This window comes from Miniopterus natalensis, chromosome 9, assembly GCF_054644295.1.
Source record: "Miniopterus natalensis isolate mMinNat1 chromosome 9, mMinNat1.hap1, whole genome shotgun sequence".
Lineage (NCBI taxonomy): Eukaryota > Metazoa > Chordata > Mammalia > Chiroptera > Miniopteridae > Miniopterus > Miniopterus natalensis.
This window is the reverse complement of record NC_142089.1, coordinates 17,548,289-17,568,437: the sequence shown is the minus strand read 5'-3', so window position 1 is coordinate 17,568,437 and position 20,149 is coordinate 17,548,289. Positions and strand designations below refer to the sequence as shown.

Sequence of the window (20,149 nt, the reverse complement as noted above, 5' to 3'; positions counted from 1 at the left end):
TAAGGAGGTGGGGCTGGGGAAGAGGTCAAGGGTGAGTAGAATCTCAAGCCAAGGATGTCCTTCTGCCTCTTCAGGGAGAGCCTGGGACTCCAGGAATGGGAGTCCAGGGACCCCAGGTGAGTCTTCAACCTTACCTTTGCCTGTCTGTTCCCCTCCCCCCGCAATACTTCCACTAGCCAGCTGTCCATTCCTATCTACCCGGAAAACCACAGAACTCTGCCCTTCCCCAAATGCGCAAGGGCACAGCTCTGGGATAGAGCTGTGCAGCAGTCTTAGCCTTGTTTCTGTCTGGGAGCTTGGCTTTGACCCCCACGTCTTTGACCCTCAGAGTCTCCTTGGGGTGCTCTTCTGAGGGCTGGCAGACAACCCACCCCAGACCAGGTTTGCCAGTGGGGCAGGTTGGCTTGGGCAGGTGTGGCCCAGTCTGCCTTTTCTGACTTGCAGGGGGAACCTGGAGCCCAGGGTTTGCCTGGCACTCAGGTATGTCTGCCTTGGACCTGGAGGAGGCTGGCAGGGGAAAGGACCACTCAAGGATAAGGGGTGACTAACTGTGCTTCCATCTGCAGGGGTTTCCAGGACCTCGAGGACCACCTGGCCCTGCTGGAGAGAAGGGTACCAAGGTAAGCCTCTGCCTCCTTGGGCACTAGGCCTGCAATGCTTTGGCATGCCCTGGCAGCAGGCACAGGGGACATGGGGTCTGAGTGATGCCCATGAGAGAGCTACCCAAGACCTGGCCTGCTGTGTCTCACTTGCTGGATTGCCCCTGCAACCCGTGTACCCTCTCTCCCGCAGGGATCTCCAGGAGTGAAAGGAGACATTGGACCCATGGGACTTCCTGGTGCCAGTGTCTCTGGGCCTCCGGTAAGGGTCTTCTCTATGTTTCATGCTGAGGCTGTTGCTGGGACCAAAGATGTTGCTGCTGGGAAGAGGGCACAGGGCTGACCCTGCCCATCCAGCAGCGTGGGGCACGGGAGCAGAGAGGCTCAGCTGAGCCCAGCCTCAGAGGAGGAAGACCACGCTGTTTGGGGGAGCACCTGAATAATGACAATACTGCTCAGCACCATTTTTTGAGCCACTGCCGACTCCTTGTGCTAAGCTCTAAACAAACAGCGATTCACTTAATCCTCACAACAGCTCTGTAAGGAAATGGCTATTTCTGTCCCCATTTCATAGGTAAGGAAACTGAAGGCCAGAGAGTGAGGATGCAGAGCCAGGACTTGAACCCAGTTCTGTCTGACTCAAAGCCCATGTGTTAACTCCGCCATCCCCACTTCAAGCCTTGGAGTCATTAGGGTCATCTAAACCAGTGCTTCCTGATAACTACCTATGAGGATGGGAACATTCTGGTCCACACTGCCTAGGCGGTTGCCACCAGCCACTTGTGGCTGTTGAGCACTTGAAATATACTAGCGTGACTGAGGAAGAGAATTTTAAATTTCACTTAATTTTAATTAATTGAAATAGCCACATGTGGCTATTGGCTTCCATACTGCACAGCACAGATCTGTCCAGACCAGCAATACTTCCAACCCTCAAGACCTCCCCTTATTATTGTCCCAATGAGTCCCAGGTCCTAACAGATGTATCCATTGAACACATTCCATCAATTAAGTAATGATAAAATGTGTTTCCTCATTTTCATTCATCAAAGACCAATGTAACAGTCAGCCTCTACTTCTCATGAACCCGCTAGAATTTTAGGAGATGATATAATTCTACCCTAAATCAAAGAAATGTTACCTTTCAGCAAGCCTGGGCCCTGTTGGGTTGTGGACAATGGTAGAATTTTTCTTAGGCTTTTAGTAATGTTGAAAAAAGCCCAGTGAACCACATCTTTTTTGTATTTATGGATCCCTGGAGACATTCTGGTTCCAGTTTGGGAATCACTGATGGGTTCCTTCGAGGGTGCCCCGAAGCCCATGGGGTCGGGACTTCCCAGGTCCACACACCAGTCTGTATTGCTCAGCGGAATTGACATTCAGGGTCCCTCCCTGCCTGTCCCAGGGCCCCTCAGGGTATAGCAGAGATAAAGGTGGAGGTGGTCCTGATCTGTGGGAAGCTTCCAGTCCCATGTGTGAAGGTGGCATCTCCCACAGGAAGGAAGCAGTTGGAGTGCACATGTGGCCAGGCTGACCTCTCCAGACCTTCCCTGACGCCTAATCTCATCCAGGAGGTTCCCCAGTCCCAGCCTGCACTCACTAGCTGTGACCTTAAGCAAGTGACAGCCTCTTGGAGCCTCCAATTCCTTGTTGATGAAATAGGAGCTTCAGTAAATAAATTCAGACAACTTTTGTGATAGAGAGAATGTGTGTCCAACACTGAAGGGCAAAAAGAGAGAGCAGGGACCCTGGGCCACACAGACATGGGCGCAGTTGTGCTGTTGGGTCTGTTACAAAATTTCTTTCAACCTCAGTTTCCTCACCTGTGAAAAGGAATAGTACCATCCTTGGGGCTGGGGTGAGGATTCCAAGTGCTTCACCTGGCGTCTGACACTCACAAGGTGGCCAGGAAATGCCAGGCTTCCTTCTCCCTCCTCTCCTTGTCTCCTGTGCCTCAGTCTTGTCCTCTAGCATGTGGGCACTGGGACACGGGCTCCAGGGGAGCCTGGTGCTGCTTCTGTCTGTCCCGTAGCAGACAGACAGATGGCTGTCTGCTGTCTAGCGTTAACCCCCGACCCTGGGCTCTCTCCCTTCAGGGACATGATGGGCAGCAAGGACATACTGGACTTCCAGGAGCCAGAGGGATGCCAGTGAGTACAGTGTCTCAAAGCATCAGGAGGCCACAGCTGGCCCTGCGTCCACACCCTTATCTACTCATCTTCTTGTGTTTCTTCTCTGCAGGGTGAAAAAGGATCTCAGGGAGAGAAGGTAAGTCCCATTACTCTGGGGAAATTAGCAGCCCCTATAGTCCTGCCACCCAAGGGAGCCTATGTACATGCTAGTACCTGTTCTCTTTGACTTCCTCCAGCTCCATGGTCCCGGGGAGCAAAGGCCCCAAGTGCTCCCCACTTTATCTGGTTGCTTACCCAGGGCTCAACCAGTATCCCAGGAGACCCAGAAAGCTCCAAGATCCCCCCCACCCAGAAGGGGGCAGCTGCATTTTCCAGTGGGTGCTGAGTCAGAGGACAGGGCCAGGGACTGGGTCAGGAAGGACTAATGATGAAAGGGCAGAGATGTCAGGGACTACGAGAGACGGGCACGGAAGCCAGGCTGGGCCACGGGGAGTGGGGCTGCAGCTGGGTGGAGCTGCGACTGTACTGGAGGTGAGAATCTGTGCTTAGCAGACAGTGGCGAAGCTAAAAACAGGAATAGCAGCAGCCATTGGCTGAGTGCTTGCCATGGGGCAGGAACTCTGCATACACTAATCCAGCCCATCCTCGTGACAGCCTGTGTATTTGGTATTATTATCCCCACCTCACAGATGAAGAGACTGAGGTTCAGAGTGGTTGAACAGACTGCCCAGTGCACAATCATAAGAGGCAGATCTTAGATTTAAACCCTGGCCCCTCCATCCCAAGAGCCTCCCAGATGCCAGTTTCCAGAAGGTCCTCCCTCCTTGCCTTCCTCTGACAAAGGCTTCTGTCTTTTCAGGGTGAGCCCGGGGAGTGCTCCTGTCCCCCCCGAGGAGACCCTGTCTTCTCCGGCATGCCGGTAAGTGGTGCTGAGAGCCTTCCCCCCAGCCAGGGGGAGAGGCCGGGCTTCCCGCCACAGCCCAACATGCAATGGCCCGCGGGGCTTTGCGCCCCAGCCAGCTGCCTCCCCACGCAGCCCTGCGCTTGGTGTGGACGTTGTCTGTAACCTCTCCCCTTCTTTTGCGACCCCCACTCCCACCCAGGGTGCTCCGGGACTTTGGATGGGCAGCTCCTGGCAGCCGGGCCCGCAGGTGTGTGTCGCTTGTCTCCTCTGTTTCTCCTCTTGTCCGCCAGCGCCCCTCGGCTTGCCCACCCTCACGCCACTGCCCCCGGCAATGGGGCAGAGCTTTCTTCTGGGTCTAATTATTTCTTCTCTCCCTCAGGGTCCCCCAGGTGTTCCCGGACCACCAGGCCCCCCTGGAATGCCAGGGCTACAGGTAAATGAGGGGGAAGTGAATAAGTTGGGGAGGCAAGGCGCATGCTCCATGCTGGAGCCCAAGTGTCCTGCTCCCCCGCGCAGCACACACAGCTGTCATTTCTCACTCCTCTGTACTCCTGCTCCCAGAGTGGTGTGGAGGGCCTGCTGACCCTTAGGGCAGGCTGTGTGCACTCCAGTCTTTTCTCAAGGGATGTCCTGTTGTGAGCTAGCCCAGGCACCCTACTGACACCCATGCCAGCCAGGCTCAGGCCTTGGCCAGCTGTCAGGAACCCAGAATCGGGGACTGTATTTTTAGGTGCTGGTGACAAAACAGTGGACAAAAATTAAAATCCCTGTCCTCTTGGAGCTTGCATTCTAGTAGAAGGGACAGATGATGAGGGAGATAAATAAAATACAGTATGTTAGAAGGTGATACATGCTAAGGAGGAAAATAAAGCAGGGAGTAGAGATAGAAAATGGGAGGAGGGCAGGGAAGAGATTTGGGGGAAAAGTTGAAAAGAAGGTGACATTTGAATCAAGACTTAAAGGAAATGAGGAGTGAGCCTATGAAGGAGAGTATTCCTGACAGGAAAGCAGCAGGTGCAAAGGCCGGAGGTAGGAAAGTGCCCCCTCTGGCGAGGAGGCCAGAGATAGTCTGGGGGCGTAGTTGGAGTTGAGCTCCCTGCTGTCCTGTGATTAGTGTTCATTCCAGGATCTGGCAGCCTGACTTTGAACCGCAGCTCTGCTATGTGCTAGCTGTGTGGTGCTGATCAAGTTACTTACCCTCTCTGTGTCTCCAGTCCTTCATCTGTTAAGTGGAGATAATTACAGCATGTACCTCATGGGGCTATTGTGAATTTTAAACAAGTCAATGCATGCAAAATGTATAGAACCCTGCCTGGCACGTAGTAGATGCTTAGAAGGCATTCGCCATCATTATGATGACAACTATAATTATTTCACATCCATTCTCTCATTAATTGGAGCCTTGCATCAACTCTAGTAGAAAGGTGGTGTTATCCCTAAGTCACAGCTGGGCAAACTGAGGCTCTGGGAGGTGAAGAATCTTGGCTAAGGTCATCCGGCTAGGAGTTGGTGGCACTGAACTGAGCTTCCTGGTGCTGCCTTTCAGGACAGTTCCCCAGTGGTCTGCACACCAGGCCACATTTTCCAGAGCTCCTAGGAGGCACAGACAGTGGCTTCTGCATGTCTGGCTCTCAGCTCCTGAAAGAATGATTCTTGCCTGAAGAAGCAGAGCAGGATCACATGGAAGCTTGTAATTTTGCGATTTTACACACACACACACACACACACACACACACACACACACACACACACACACACACACTGCTTATGGGAGTCTCCACTGGCATCACAATTCTGTCTCCTCCAGAGGCAGAAGTAGAGCCAACTCTGGGTCCCCCAGGAGCAGTCACACATTTACCAAGTGTCCAGGCTTCCTGCTACACTCCTGCCGGAAAACAGGAATCTGCTTGCAGGGGGCTTGCAGTTTGCTTGGGGAAGTCGTTATCAAAGTGATCCGTTAACAAGCTCATGCTGATGCAGTGTGAACCCTGCCAAGACATGCTGGGGAGTGAGGCAGAAAAGAGTGACTGCTGGGCCTGGTTCCAGGCACCAGGGTCGTCCTCCAGTGCCAGTGCTGGGGACCAAGCTGAGGCTGCCACTAACGGACACTAGCCCTGTGCTAGACAGGGTACAGGTCCTCCTGGCCAGGCCATCTCCTGCGGCTCCTCCTCATGTGCAGAAACAGGCTCAGGGATAAACGGCACTTACTGGTCCAAGGCCACTGCTTGATTCTGTCAAGTAACCCTCATCCATTTTGCAGAAGAGGAAACTGAGGCACAGAGGTTAGGAAATGTGCCCAAGGCTAGATAGCTAGTAGATAGCTGTTCACATCTACAGTAGAACAACAGGTGGGAGTTTTAGTTTGGGGGGGCAGGAAAAGAAAATCAAGCTTGAATAAAAACATGGGCAATGGAGAGTAGAGCAGGGGCTGAATAATAATTTAGGGCATAATTGTAATTAACACATTCAAGGTGTTTTCCTTTCCCAAGGCGCTGTTCTAAGCACTTTCTCCTATTAACTCATTTAGGAGACAGAATGAACAGACCTGGGCACAATGTGTGGCAGTGCAAGAGGGGTCTGGGAGGACATGGGGTCTGACCCAGGCCTGGTGGCACCTGCCCTGAAATAGGGTGGGCTGGTGGGAGAAGATGGCATGTTCTGTTGCCGGGAGCTGGGATTTGAGGGAGGACAACTCTCAGGGTGGCCAAGGAAATCCTGTGCGGGGAGAGCCCGGGGAGCAACATCGCGTTCAAGCAACATGTATTAATGCATGCCTCCTCCGTGTTGGGCACCCGGGATTTAAAGGGAAGCACACTCCCTGCCTCCACTGAGTGTTTGATATGCAAATGCACATGGTGAGTCTGCTAGGGGAACAGAGTTTGGCTGGCAATCATTTCACGTGTGCGTCCTGCTTGCCAGTCTCTGTACTAAGCTCCTTACAGCTATGGTCTCCTTTAAGCCTCACCCTAAACTAACTCTGTTTTACAGATAAGGAAACTGAGGCACAGAGAGCTTCCCCCCCCCCCCCAAGTAACCTGCCAAAAGTTATACAGGTAGTGGGAATTTGTACCTAGCTAGGTCAGATTCCCCAGCCTTCACCTTGTGTGTATAAGGATGTTCTGGGGAGTGTCTTTTGAGGAATGTTGCTGAAATAGTGGTTGAGAGAGGAGTTAAGTCAGTGGTCCTCACTCGGAATCTCACCTCTGTGCCTTGCTTGTCCTGTGACCTCGGCCAGTTACTCACCATCTCTGGATTCTTTTTTTCTGTTTTTAAGATGGAGATAACACCTAGCTCACCGATAGAATTGTGATGCTTCAATGAGAAAATATAGGAAAAGGGCTTAGCAGAGAAAGAACAAATAGTTACTATATAGAAGACCCTCTGCCTAATTTCTGACTTCCTGTAACATGGGGAGAAAACACCCTGTTGGACTGGTTTGGGGAGTCACCCCGCTGGGCCTCCTCAGTTTTTCCTACAAAGGGTCTTGGGATTTGCACTAAGAATATGGGCTCAGCTCTGTAGGATGAGGGGAAGAAGCAGAAAGTATGGAGGGAATGAAGCAGGGTGTCCCCCGCTAGAGAACGGAACCCACTCACTCGCATCTCTTCTTGGCTGCAGGGAGTGCCTGGACACAATGGTTTGCCAGGACAGCCTGGGCTAACTGCAGAACTGGTAGGTACCTGCCAGGACCCACTGTCCAGCTGCCTCCCCGCCCCTCCCAGGGCTGAGCTTGCCAGGCCAGCTCCCTGAGCTGCAGTGGGGATCCCTCTTCTCTCCTCTTCCAAAACTGGGAGAAGCCTGGATGGCAAGTGGCTTCCCAAGGCTCTACCTGATGCCATAAGTCTCATTCCTCCTTCCCTGCCCCTGCCTTAGTCCTCATGTCTATCTCTTGCAGGGATCCTTACCCATTGAACAGCACCTCCTTCAGGTAAGAGGGTAAGAGGGAGGGATTAGGCACTGGAGGGGGTGGCAGAGAACGCTGCTGATGAAGTTGTTTGTGGGCAATATGTCTGTCCTCCAAGCATGTCTGTGAGGCCTAGCTTGGTGCCTGGCTCCTAATAGACCCTCAGTCAATACCTGCCAAATGACTGTTTGAAGGAACACTGAGAAGTTACCCATGTGGTGGATGCTGTTGGCAGTTCCAACCCCAAAGCCTGCTACCACCCTGGTCATGCCAGGGCAGAGCCCAGCAGCATCCAGAGCAGAGCAGGGAGGGTAAAAGCACACTGGTAGGATTGCCGGGCCTGCCTACCAAGGTTACATTCTAAGATAAGACTGGGTGGGGGCCTGGAAGAAGGCTTCAGCCGTCCTCTGGTCAATGCAGAAAGAATCCAGGGAGGAGATGGGATTCAAGAATCAATTCTAGTGATACAAGTGGACTTGGGTCCTGGTAGGAGAGTCGACCTGTGCCAGGGCCAGCAGACAGTGTCAAGGTCACACCCAAGGACTGTGGCTTTGTCTGGCCTCTCCAACTGGGCAGAGGTTCCCCTTGAGAACCAATGGTGACAGCCCTCCTTTGCTCAGTCACCTCTGGAGATGAGACCTGAACCCTTCTCTCCTCTGGCTTGATATCCTCAGGGTTCCTCCCAAGCTTTGGCCACCAGAACCCCCTGTCCTGGCCATCCCCTTCTTATACTATCTAGTCCCACTACCCCACTGGGTCCTGGTCATGGGGAGTGCTGGCCCCGCCCTGCTCTAGACAGCAGATGTCTCCAGGAGCAGCCCGAGGCCAGGTTAACCTGGCAGCAGCTATGTGTTGGATCACAGTGGGGTTGTGGCAATGAAACCGCAGCTTTCCTCCTCTAGGCTTCCAGCCATCTGGGGTTCCCCCAGGTCCTGCCCCTGGGCACGTGATTGTGCAGCTCATGCAGGATTTAACATTTCTCTGTGTAACATCTCATCTGATGGTTTCTTAACCAGGTGCTCTACAGAGGGCCCTAAACAGTTTTCTGGAGGGAAGTCAGATGGCACCCCAGAGGGTGCTGACCAGGAGCCCCGCTACCACATGCACCCATAGCACAGAGGAAGCCTGGGGCTGTGGACCAAGAACCAGCTCGGGCCTCAGACAGACCAAGGTTTAGTCCAGGCTCCCCTGTACCTTAGACAAGTCACGCTGTCTCTTTGACTGTCAGCTTTCTTATCTCCACATTGCTTATTAGATGACCTGCCTCGTGCTATCAGGATTGAGTGTGATAACTGCAAAGGCCTATTACGATTACTGGCATATGGGTGCTGAGTAGATGACACCTGTTATCATTGGGCTTTGCAGTGAACAGTAAAGGTGGAGCAGGGTCCCCTGCCTAGGGGTCCATGGACCCCCCAGGCTATGCATAGACTCCAGGCTCCCTGGGCCTCTAAAATTGGAGCCCACTTTTCACTAGTGGGTTTTATTTTTCTGGGAAGAGTACTTGTGGCTTCCATCAAACTCTCAGAGGGCTCAGTGACCCCAAGAGGTTAAAGCCCCCAGTACAAGGAAGACCTTCTTGCCGGAAAGACTGTCAGGCCCAGCAAACCTGGAGTCTATGGCGGTCGGGATCTATTGGGGGACAGAGGGCAGCCTGCATCCCAGAGGGTGTCTGCAAAAGGCCTGGCTGCTCCTGCAGCTGCTTCCTTTGCTCCTGGAGAAGCTGTTTGGAGCCGGCCTTTTCAGTCTGAATCCTCGTGCATGTCCTCACAGCGGGTGCAGGTTGCAGGAACAGCAGGGACAGATGGTCCCTCTGTGGGCCCCTCTGCTCCTCCCACACGCCTGTCTGGAAAGTGGCTTTGGCGGGGCCCCACCAGAGCTTCTTCCTGGAGGAAACTCAAAGTCGGTGTTGGGATTAGGTCCCACGAGCATGGAGCAAAGCTGCCACAGGGATGTGGCTGGGAAGGAGAGTGTGGGTGGAGGACTGCTTGTCAGGCAGTGTCCCGGCTGAGTTTAGCCGGGGGCTGGGGGGGGGGGGTTCTTCCATTTGGCCCCTCCTGACCGGCCCAGGCCCATGCCCCACTGCCCTCTCCTTTCCCTCCTCAGAGCATCTGCGGGGACTGTGTCCAGGGGCAGAAGGCCCGCCCAGCGGCCCTCCTGCAGAAAGGAGAGAAGGGAGACCAGGGCATCCCCGGCGTGCCAGGCCTTGACAACTGTGCCCGGGTAGGAGGCTTGGCTCAGGGGTGGCCTTGGTGCAGGGAGAGTTCTGGGTGGCCTCACCTGACAGAGACTCTCGTTGTCCCCCACAGTGCTTCACAGAGAGGGAGCGCCCCAGAGCTGAGGAGGCCCGGGTGAGTGGGCCGTCACCTTCTCCTCACCCCTCACCCTGAGCCCCACAGGGAGCGGCCCCGCCTGCTCACTCCCACCATCTCTGTCCACTCCAGGGAGACAACATTGAGGGAGATCCGGGCTGTCCTGGGAGCCCCGGCCTGCCCGGTCCTCCGGGACTGCCGGGCCAGAGAGGAGAAGAGGTAAGATGGGGCTGGGCCCTCATCTGCACAGTGGCCCTTAGTGCCGGAGGGCATTTTCATTCCTGCCAAATGTCTTCTTGGGCCCTCCGGTGGCTCCCTGTCTCTTGGGAATCCTCTGAGGCCTTAGGTCAGCGGTACTCTCTCTGCTCTGACCTCATCTGCTCTCCTCGCACACTGGCCTCCTCTCTGCTCTCGGTCCGTGGGACACTCTCTCTCCCAGCCCAGCTGCTTCTGTCTCACCACACTCATCACTGTCTGACACACTGTGTATTTCCTTCATTTAAGAACATCCCATAGGTATTGACGGAACACCAACCCTGTGCCATACCCTGTTCTATTTATTACTGTCCACCGCTCCCCTAGAGTGTAAGCACCATGAGGCTCGGATTTTTGTGTTTTGTTTATTGCCGCATCCCCAGCACCTAGGCCAGTGCCTGGTACAAAGTAGCTGCTCAATAAGTGTTTGTTGGATGATTGAATGAACTGAATGAAAGGTTTAGCATCAGCTTTAACATCCTGCTTTGGCATCAGCTGCCTGTATGCTCTGATTGTGGTGAGCCAGGAGGAGGGCCACTGAGACCCCAGGCTCCATGGGCCTGAGCCTCTTCACCCATTTCCCTTGGCTTCCTTTGCAGGGTCCACCTGGCACTAGGGGCTCCCCAGGTCCTCCAGGCCCTATTGTAAGTATCTGTGGTTTCCTGGTTTGCTTGAGAAGCTCTCAGAGTGGTCCTAGTGCTTGGACACCATTCTGCTGCCTTGTCTCCAGGAAGCTGGGCAGGGCAGACAGAGGAAGCTGCCACTGCCCACTCCTTTCTCGTGCCGGAGCATCTGTGGGGACCGTGGACTCCCACCACCAGGCCCCTGGGAACTGGCCTGCTGTGCCTGTGGTCTTGCTTTGAGGAGGCCCTCGGGGGTGCATCCGTGTTTCCCCATCCATGTCCCTGCTGTGTTTTGCACAAGGGATCCAGGCTGCCCTGGGCAGGCGGGCCTAGTCTTCTGGTTCATGGTCTTGGCAGCCAGGAAAGCATGTGGCAACCTGGTCAGATCTCTCTGTGCCCCCGTGACACCAGTCCCTACAGGGGCCAGAGGCTGAGATGGAGCTGCCCTCCACCGCTCCGTAGGGCCATCCCAAGGACAAGTCTACATAGGCCAGACCGGGGGCCTCCTCCCTGGAGTTCTCTATGGTGTTGATATGGCAGGAAAATAGAAGTGACTAGAAAAGACTGGAAGAACTGAAAATGCGTTCTTTGGAGAAAACATATGGCTGGCGGGAGCTATCTGAGGGGCCTTTGGAGGTCAGGTCCCCGGCATGCGGAGCTTCCACTCCAGCAAGGGGGTTCAGCTAGACTCGGGAAGACTTGGGAAGGGCTGCTTGACTCTGGGGGCCTGTCCGCATCTCTGCTGATGGCAGAGCCATTCTTCCTGGAGCCAAGGGGAGGAACACATGTCTCTGGGCCAAGATTTCCAATGAGCATCTTTTCCAGCTGCCTCGAAATAGTCCCGTGACCTCTCCCATGACCCCTCAGCCCCTGACTGTGCCCCAGAGAGGCTGTGCTTGTGAGATATGACCTGCCTGTTTCTCCCCCCAGGGCCCCCCAGGTTTTCCTGGTGCCGTTGGCTCCCCCGGATTGCCTGTAAGAACCTAGCGCTGCTCGACCTCCCTTCCCCCCCAGCCAGGTCTCTGTGGCTTTTGCTTGTCTCCTTTGCTGCCGTGCCCTCACCTCCACCCTCCGTGTTCGTCGTTGTCCGCCCGCAGGCATGGTAGCTAACGACACAGGTTCCTTGAGGTCCCAGCAGCTTGGACACCCTCCCAGTCTCTGCCTTCTTTTCATTTCCCCTCTCCCACTTCTCCTGCTTTCCTTCTCTGCACCCCTTCCACTTCCCCTTTCCCTCCCCACAATCGCACATCACTCCCCATAGGTCCTCTGGAGCTATTTTACCTTCTTATTTTAAGCTGGTGCCTCTAGGGGCCTCTTTTCCTCCCTTCTCATTTCTGCCTCCTGCTTCTCCCACCTTTGGTGTTGACTGAGATTTGCTGAAAGTCGTTCTTGGGGCCCTGCCAGGCACCTGGCACCGAGCCTGGCGGAGATGCCAAAGCTTTAGGGCTTCACATTGCAGGCTGGCACAGGTTTGCTGCCCTGCTGCTTGGCAAGGCTGTCCAGAGGCACCCGGGGACCAAAAGGTGACAATGCCTACACCTTTCCCACCGTCCTGGAGGAAAGTCTCAGCTTCCTCCTCTTTCCTTCCTCTTTCTTGGCGCCAGTCCCAGTCTGCTCTGAGGCTGGGCACGTGATGCCAGCCAGTAGAGTTTCCGAGTGTCATGGGGCCCTGCCCCCCTGTTCCCGACATCTTGGTCTGCTCCTTCTGCCAGGTGTCGTTAATTGCTCTGCCTTCATCATCATCACAAGTGTGTTTAAATCATCTCCATCCTCACTGTTGCTCCCTCCTGGGTCATGGACACTAACCTCTTGTTTGTCAGATTTTGTGCTCCTGGGGCCTGGCTCCTCTCCTCCCAGGCCTGGTGACGAAGGCCCAGGGAGCAGGGCCCCTCCTTGCCACAGTTCCATCTGTCCCCACACCCTCATCCTGGCCGGGCCTTGTCTGTTTCTGCTTGCTTGGGTGAAGGGGCCATCTGTCCGTCTAGCCATCTGTCTTGTGTTGTGGAAAGGTTTGGGCGCCGTCTCTTGTGGGCATGAGGGAGAAGGGGCAGACGGCCCCTGGATGGTGAGGTGAATGTGGGAGGGGCAGAGCGGGGAGTAGGGTGGGGACTCTGGCTTTGATTGACACTGAGATCCCTTTCCACCCCGAAAAGTGAAAAGTGATAGGGACTGCTCTGAAGGGAGCCTTCCCATATCTCTCCCCTGTGTCCCCAAAAGAAGGTGATTTTGACTGGGGGAGGGGAAAGACTTGCACAGGTAAGTGTTGGGTATCCGGTGATACATTTTGGTGGGAGCATCACTCTAGGGACACCTCTCCTAACAGTTGCCACCACAGGGGGAGCACATATGTGTCACCCTCCTAAAGGTACACCCCAGACAAGTTACTACACAATAGGGCACACCAATGATAGTTACCTGAGAGGTAATCTCTGGGAGTCACCAACTTGGGGGACATATTGCTGTAGCTACCTGTCTTGGGGGGTATGTTTCTGAGAGGCACCCATGTATGGGAGTTTATACCTCCAACAGTTACCCTTCTAGGGCACACACCCTATGGACACCTTGCTGGGGATCCTAGGGGGCCACCAACAACCCCCACCTTTGCCTGGAACAGAAACAGAGGGCTGTGGGACAGGGGGCAGGAGTTAGGGGCTGGGTGGGGAATGTCCTTTCCTGCAATTTCTTATGATTTTTCTCTCCAAGGGTCTTCAAGGAGAGCGCGGCCTCAGGGGCCTGACGGGAGACAAGGGGGAACCGGTAAGAGGAGGCCGGCAAGGGATGGAGATAGATGGGGAGCCCTGGGCACATAGCTTGGGCCGCAGGGTGGCTGCTGTGTGGGAGATGGGAGATGGACCCCTACTTTTGAAACTCTCTGCCCCTCGGTCCTGATTCCCTCAGTATGGGGATCTTCACACCACCTCAGGATCAAAGGAGGCCAATCTCCATGTACCCAACTCCCTGTAAGGGGCAAACACCCCTGTCCCCTGGCTTCCACCAATGTCCCGGGGGCTTTTCTCCCTCCCTCTTCCTGTAGCACTCAGCAGGTCCCCCTACCCCCGTCCCTGGTCCTCATCAGCCCCTGCCTTGGGCCTTCTCCTCTGGTCAGCTCCCAGGGCCTTGGGGAAACGGCCCAAGGTGGTGGCTGTACAGGGGTGGGTGCCTGCTGAGTGGTAGCTCCAGGTATTCTGGCTTTGGCCACCCTTTTGCCCAGGAAGGGGGAGCAGAAATGTTAGGGGGCTGATCATGTCTACCTTTCTTTGCAGGGCCCTCCAGGGCAGCCTGGCTACCCAGGTTCCATGGGCCCACCGGGACTGCCTGTGAGTAAGGGGACCCTGGCTCTGGGGGTGCTGGAGCCTTGGGGTGGTGGTCAGGACAGGACCAGGGATGGACCTCCCTCAGCAGGTTCCTTCCTTTCCAAGCATTTCAGCCTGTGCCTCTGCTGGGCCATCCATGCACAGCCCCTGATGGAAACCCCTTGGTGGGATGGCTTGGTCCCCCCACTTTACTTGGGAGGGCCCACTGCAGTCACTGCACATTGAGGGCCAGACTCTTAGAGTACCCCTGGAGGCCAAGACCAGCAAGACAGATCTGCTTCCCAGGGGGAGGGAGGTTGAGAGAGTTGGAGAGACAGCACTGAGGTGTCACCCGACACAGAGGCCTGCTGGGTGGGCATGTCCCCCCTTTCCACTGAGGGCCACAGTGGCAGGTGAGGCACAGCCCACCTCTCTCCTCCCCCTCTGTCTGTGTACCAGCTGCGGTCTCCACCCCTCGCATTAACACCATGACAGCAGGCCACGGGCCTCATTCCACCCTCTCTCTTTGCTTGCTCGTCAGGGCATCAAGGGAGAGCGTGGCTACGCTGGGCCCTCGGGAGAGAAGGGAGAATCGGTGAGTCTGAGTCGCAGCTCAGCGTGTGGGTGGGAGCGGGGCTTCAAAGAGAGCCGGCCCTGCCCGTGGCCTCCACCACCACTAGAGATTTTCCCAGAAGCCTGTGAGGGTGGGGCATGACCCCTGCTTCCCTGCCCCCTGAGTCACTCCTGCTGCATCTCAAGCAGTCGGCCAGGCTGGTGGCTGCGGAGGCCAGAGCAGTGAGGAGAATCCCAGCAGGATTCATGGAGCCAGTGGCCCGGGCTGCCAAGGGGACGGGGGCCAGGAGTCAGCTGGCAGGAGACCCCCTTCCCACCCTCACCCCAGCAAAGGCAGGCTGACAGGGGTGGGCCTGAGAGGCCCAGACCTGGGATCTAGACCCAGTTCGGCCACCTGGTCAGTCCTCCCACCCCCGCCTGCGAGCCCAGAGCCACTCTTTGCAGAGCCAGGCCCTCGCTGAGTACAGGAGCTGGGCTGTTGTCAGATGAGGACACTGAGGCTCAGAGGTGACATGGCTCACCCAAGGTCCCGCGGCTAGTTAGCGAGTTAGGGTGAAGTCTGCATTTGAACCTCAGTCTGATAAACCTCCCAAACCTTAGTCTTCCCCTCCTGCTCACACATGTCAGTGAGGCCTCGGCGGGCGCAGCCGACCACACCGCATTTGTTCAATAACAGCTATTTCTTGTGGGCGCCACGGCCTGAGGATGCCGTGTCCCTGGCCTTCGTGGAGCTCACATCCCAGGGGGAGGGGACCATAGCAGATGAATAAACAGATTCTGAGATGAGACGGGTGGAGGAAATAGGTGAGGGCTGGAGCGGTGTGCAGGTGCTGCCACATGCAGGGTCAGGGAGGCCCCGAATGGAGCTGGGCTGGGGGACACATGGTTGTCTGTCCTGGGCAATCCCAGAGGGAGAGGCCATGGCTGGGGGCTCTGAAGGAACAGCTTTGACCATCTAATAATCTAATGATTCAAGAGACCTGGAAGGGACCTGGGAATAGGGGGCATTGTAGGTAGTGGGTACAGCATGCAAAGGCCCAGGGTGTGAATGTGCAGTGTGGTTAAGGGACAGCTGGCTGGCCAAGCAAGCAGGAGGTAAGCAAGGGAGAGGGAAGTGAAGGGGAAGGGGTGGCTGGTTCCAGACCCCAGAATGCCTCAAAACCAATATTGGTGGAAAGCGTGCTCCTCATTCACTCGGCAGAGGGGAGCCATGGGAGGTTGTGAAGCAAGAGTGTATAATCCAAGTGTTGAAGAAGATGGAAGCCTGTTGCTGGCTGGCTTGGAGTGAGCTAGGAAGGGGCGAGACTAGTTAAGAGTATAATCCACTAGCTCAGATGAGAGGGGAAGCCTGAACAGACCAGGGGGAGGGGTCCTGCCAGCTTAGAGGGGTCTCCCACTACATCCCCTGCCTCTGCTCCATGTCTCGTTCCCTGCCCCATCCCCTGATTGCCCACTCCAGTCAGAGTTACTGATTTTGCTCCTTTGTGTACCAAGGGCCCACCAGGATCTGAAGGCCTCCCAGGTCCCCCAGGCCCGGCGGTGAGTAAGGGAAGGTCAGAGAGATGTGGACATGGGGACCCCTGGTCCTGGTCCTGGTCCTGGTCCTGCCCTGGGATCTGAGGGCAGGAAGATTGAGTTCCTGCTGCATTGTTCTCTGTGGTGACAGGGTCCCCGAGGAGAGCGAGGACCCCAAGGGAACTCGGGTGAGAAGGGTGACCAGGTGAGTGGCAACTAGGACCTGGCTAACTAGCTGTTCTGACCACAGTGGATGGCTGGGGGGGAAGCAAGGAAGAGGCTGGGTCCTCTCCTTGGTGGTCACCTTCAAGGGTGGAGGGGTGACCAGCTGTAGCCTCCCAGCCCCCATCATCTTGAGTTGTAACCTCCCACCTCATGCCCAGAGCCTCAATTGCTGGCCATCTGGGGCAGAGTGGAGGGCAAGGTCCATGTCTAGAAGCAACATCACCCTGTCACTCCTACCTGGATGGCCAGGTAGGAGAGAAGGGATGGCACAGTGAACTGGCCTTTGCTTCCTCCTGCAGGGGTTTCAAGGCCAGCCAGGCTTTCCAGGCCCGCCGGTAAGTGAAGACACAAACCAGCTCTGTCTGATGTGATTCCATCTGGAAGGGGCAAGCTGACTGGGCCAGGCTTGGCTAGATGGGCCTATGAGGGGAGGGAAGAGGCTCGGGGGGAACAACCTGGGTGGCCAGGCCTGAGTCCAGCAGCCAGGACCTGGAGAGCAGGGCCTCCTGGGTGGGCCCCAGCCTAGCAGGCCAGCCGGACTCATACTCCTGGGTGGTGTTTCTAGAAAGCATCAACAGCAGTGAAGCACACGCAATAGGAAGAAGGAGGGAGCTCCCCCTCCAGCCCCATGTTCATTCCTGCCTGCTCTTTTGTTGACATAGGGTCCCCCTGGATTCCCAGGCAAAGCAGGAGCACCTGGCCCACCCGGCCCCCAAGCGGAAAAGGTAAGCAGGACCCCAAGTTGGCCACAGTCACAAATCTGAGTCATTCAGCTCCCACACCCTTGTTTCACCTCCAGCATCAAGCCTTTGGATGTAACTGCTTCAGTTACATCCAGGGTGGGGAAAGGACCTCCACAATGGCCCTAGCAACTCCCATACTAATAATAGGGCCTCAGGGCAAACCAGTGGGCTCCTAAGGAAGGGCCCAGGACACCTGCCAGCCTCTGCAGCTGAGGTCCCTGCCTGATGGGAGAGGATGGGTGGGGAGGAGGCAGAGGGGTGTAGTGAGAGGTGAGTGACTAGGATGTGACAGGCCGGCCTAGGCCAGCTTAATTTCCTAAGGGGGAAGGGGGGGAGTTGAGGGAAGGAGGAAGTGTGCGGACACTGGGAGCCCTAGAAGCCCCACAGCAAGGAGAGCTCTGGGCATTTGCCTTCTGGGTCTGACAGTAGCTGGAAGAAATTAACCTGGAGGTATCCCCAAGGGTACAGAGAGTGACTCACCAGGTGGGAGTTACAGGGGGGAGCCCCACTCTGGCTGCCCCCGGGTTTGGCTTGCTAAACTACCCTGGTCTGGGGGGTTGACATCTCTGTCTCAGCCCAATTTCTGGGCTTCTAAGATGTGACAGCTGGGTGGTGTAAGGAGGCCCCAAGATTGACTGAGCTTGGAGCAAGGGGGTCATTGCCCAGAGGGAGGGGCAGGAGGCCTGTACCCTGGTGGGGAGCTTCTTTTCTTTGGAAGCCCACACAGCTGGAATGACTTATAGAAGGGCTACTTTGGTCTAACTATTCAGTGTTCTGGTAAGGAAATGAGGCCCAGAGAGGCAAGGACATCCCAGGGTCACATAGCCAGTTACGGGCAAAACTGAGACTTCCTTCCCAGCCCAGGAGAGCCCCCAGGCTGCTTCCCAGAACCAGTGCCTACCAGCCATGGTTGAGGCAGTGGTGGGCCCACCTCCCTTCCTTTCTCTAAGGGACCTTGGTGGCAGCCCCTGCCAGAGCCCTCTGCCCTGCTTTATCCTCCAGGGCTGCCTGCTCACCTTAGGCTGGTCATTGCAGACAATCCCAAACCTCTGGCCAGGGGTTCTCATTCCCCATTCCCTGTGGAGCTGACATTTTCTAGGGCTGTGCTGACCCCTCCTGGTGGCTGGTGGCATTGCACAGCCACCCAGAGCTCTCCCCTAACCCACCCCCTTTGTGGGGTTTCTAACTGGGTCCCTTCCCCTTGGCCACCCCCATAGCCACTGCTCTAGGGAAGCCACCCTCTCCCCACTGGGGAATGCAGCAGCCCTCCCCACTGAGCTGCCTGCCTAACCCCCTTCTCCCATAAACACACTAATTCAAAAGATCTGTTATCACTCCCCTACTTTGAAACTTCAATGGCTCCCCAGTGCCTGTAGCAGTGGTTTTCACTTTATTTTGTAGTTCTCAGGTCTTTTTATCACACAGAAGCTCATGTGGACACTCAGTCTATAAAACAGATACAAGTGGAGCTTCTCTGGCTAAGGCAAGGGTACGGGGTCCTGGAGCCCATCCTCTGGGCCCCTAGTTTGTGCCCTTAGCTCAGAGGCCCTCCAGGAACCCTCAGGACTCTGAGAAGTACAGTTTGAAAATCACACGTCTTTCAATAAAGTTAAGCACATTGTTCAGGGCCCACAGTCAACCAAGCTCTAACTTCCCCAGCCTCCTCTCCCACCCATCACACTGGCTCCCTGGACACCCTTGGCTGGGCCAGGCATCTAACCACTTCCAAATCCTATCCTTCTCTGAAGCTCCCTGCTTCTCCACCTGCACAAACCTGAGTCAGCATCTGGTAACACTTCTGTGACACTTTCCCTAACCGGGCCAGAGTGAGCCTCTTCTGAGCTCCCGTGGCCTCTCATTCCCACAGAGCACAGGGACTGTTGCATTGGCCTCATTGTGAGCCTGTGACCCTCAGTGGACTGTGAACTCCTTGAGGACAGGGCGACCCTTTTTTCACCTGGGAGAATCAGAGGCTATATAGTGCTTGGCTCCTTGTGGGGACTGATGGGAATTGAATGCCTTTAGTTGGCACATGCTACTGAGCACCCACCATGCCAGCCCCTGTTCAACCCTGGAGAAGATTCTGGTCTTCATAGGCTCTGTTGCTTCTTCATGGAGTAGCGAGGAATGCTTTGGAGATGAAGACAGAGTCTCTTGGGGGAGCGGTGTGTGGAATATATCTACTTAGGTGAGAACAGAACTGAGTTAGAAGCCAGCTGCCCTGACTTCCAGTAGTCACCGAACATGTGGCCCAGGACCTTGTCTCCAGCATGGGATGAGGCCCTGCTGACTGTTGGGGGGCTTGTTTCCAGGGCAGCGAAGGGATTCGAGGCCCATCAGGCATGCCTGGTCCCCCTGGGCCACCAGGACCTCCCGGGATTCAGGTGAGTGTATGCCCTCTTAGCCTGATAGGCGTGAGTTATATATGCGTGTGCGTGTGCGTGTGCATGTGTATGGGTGCGTGTGTATATGGTAGGGCTGGGAGTTGGGTGAGGGGTGGGGAGGCTGGAGGGTTCCAGCTCAGGCCTGTAGAAATGCCTTTCTGCTGTTTCCAGGGCCCTGCCGGCCTGGATGGTCTGGATGGGAAGGACGGCAAGCCCGGCTTGAGGGTGAGATGGTGGGCCAGGGAGGGCACCCCCTTCCTTCTTCCTTTTCCAAGAGCCAAAGTCCAGGGAACCCCGAAGGAACTGAAGTGGCCCCCACCTCTGTCAAGGGGTGCCCACTCTTTCCCTCGGTCTGCCTTTCTCCATACCCCACCTCCCTGATGACCCCAGAGACCCTGGTTGTCTCAGTTCTCCTGGTAGCCTTAGCCAGCTTGGATGAGCCAGGCCTTACCAAAGGCAGGACAGTGAAGTAAGTTTCTACCCAGAAACAGACAACCAAGGAAACTGGCACCCCCTAGGGGCCCCACTTGTGCTGGGCGCCTGGCTCAGGGCCTGCACAGACAGCGGGGCCTAAGTGGTCACAATGGCATAAGGAACCTGGACTCTGGCCCTGTCCACGGCTCCCACTGGCTGGCACCGAGGTTCCCAGCTTTGAGTGGATAGGTTAACCCAAGGGACCCAACTAGG

At 55.8% G+C, this 20,149-nt stretch overlaps 1 protein-coding gene across 1 annotated transcript in view; it reads left to right on the top strand.

Annotated features, from left to right (window-relative positions):
- Nucleotides 1-20,149, top strand: part of COL16A1 (collagen type XVI alpha 1 chain) — a 47,502-nt gene that overhangs the window by 18,309 nt on the left and 9,044 nt on the right. The window contains exons 34-58 of the mRNA XM_016217386.2: nt 75-116; nt 445-480; nt 567-620; nt 793-861; nt 2,696-2,749; nt 2,841-2,867; nt 3,591-3,650; nt 3,835-3,882; nt 4,015-4,068; nt 7,254-7,307; nt 7,531-7,563; nt 9,646-9,762; nt 9,849-9,890; nt 9,984-10,070; nt 10,706-10,750; nt 11,660-11,704; nt 13,433-13,486; nt 13,993-14,046; nt 14,564-14,617; nt 16,090-16,134; nt 16,262-16,315; nt 16,635-16,670; nt 16,998-17,060; nt 19,391-19,462; nt 19,634-19,687. Of these exons, the coding sequence (XP_016072872.2) occupies nt 75-116; nt 445-480; nt 567-620; nt 793-861; nt 2,696-2,749; nt 2,841-2,867; nt 3,591-3,650; nt 3,835-3,882; nt 4,015-4,068; nt 7,254-7,307; nt 7,531-7,563; nt 9,646-9,762; nt 9,849-9,890; nt 9,984-10,070; nt 10,706-10,750; nt 11,660-11,704; nt 13,433-13,486; nt 13,993-14,046; nt 14,564-14,617; nt 16,090-16,134; nt 16,262-16,315; nt 16,635-16,670; nt 16,998-17,060; nt 19,391-19,462; nt 19,634-19,687 (1,353 nt within the window). The remainder of the gene's footprint in view (nt 1-74; nt 117-444; nt 481-566; nt 621-792; nt 862-2,695; nt 2,750-2,840; nt 2,868-3,590; nt 3,651-3,834; nt 3,883-4,014; nt 4,069-7,253; nt 7,308-7,530; nt 7,564-9,645; nt 9,763-9,848; nt 9,891-9,983; nt 10,071-10,705; nt 10,751-11,659; nt 11,705-13,432; nt 13,487-13,992; nt 14,047-14,563; nt 14,618-16,089; nt 16,135-16,261; nt 16,316-16,634; nt 16,671-16,997; nt 17,061-19,390; nt 19,463-19,633; nt 19,688-20,149) is intronic.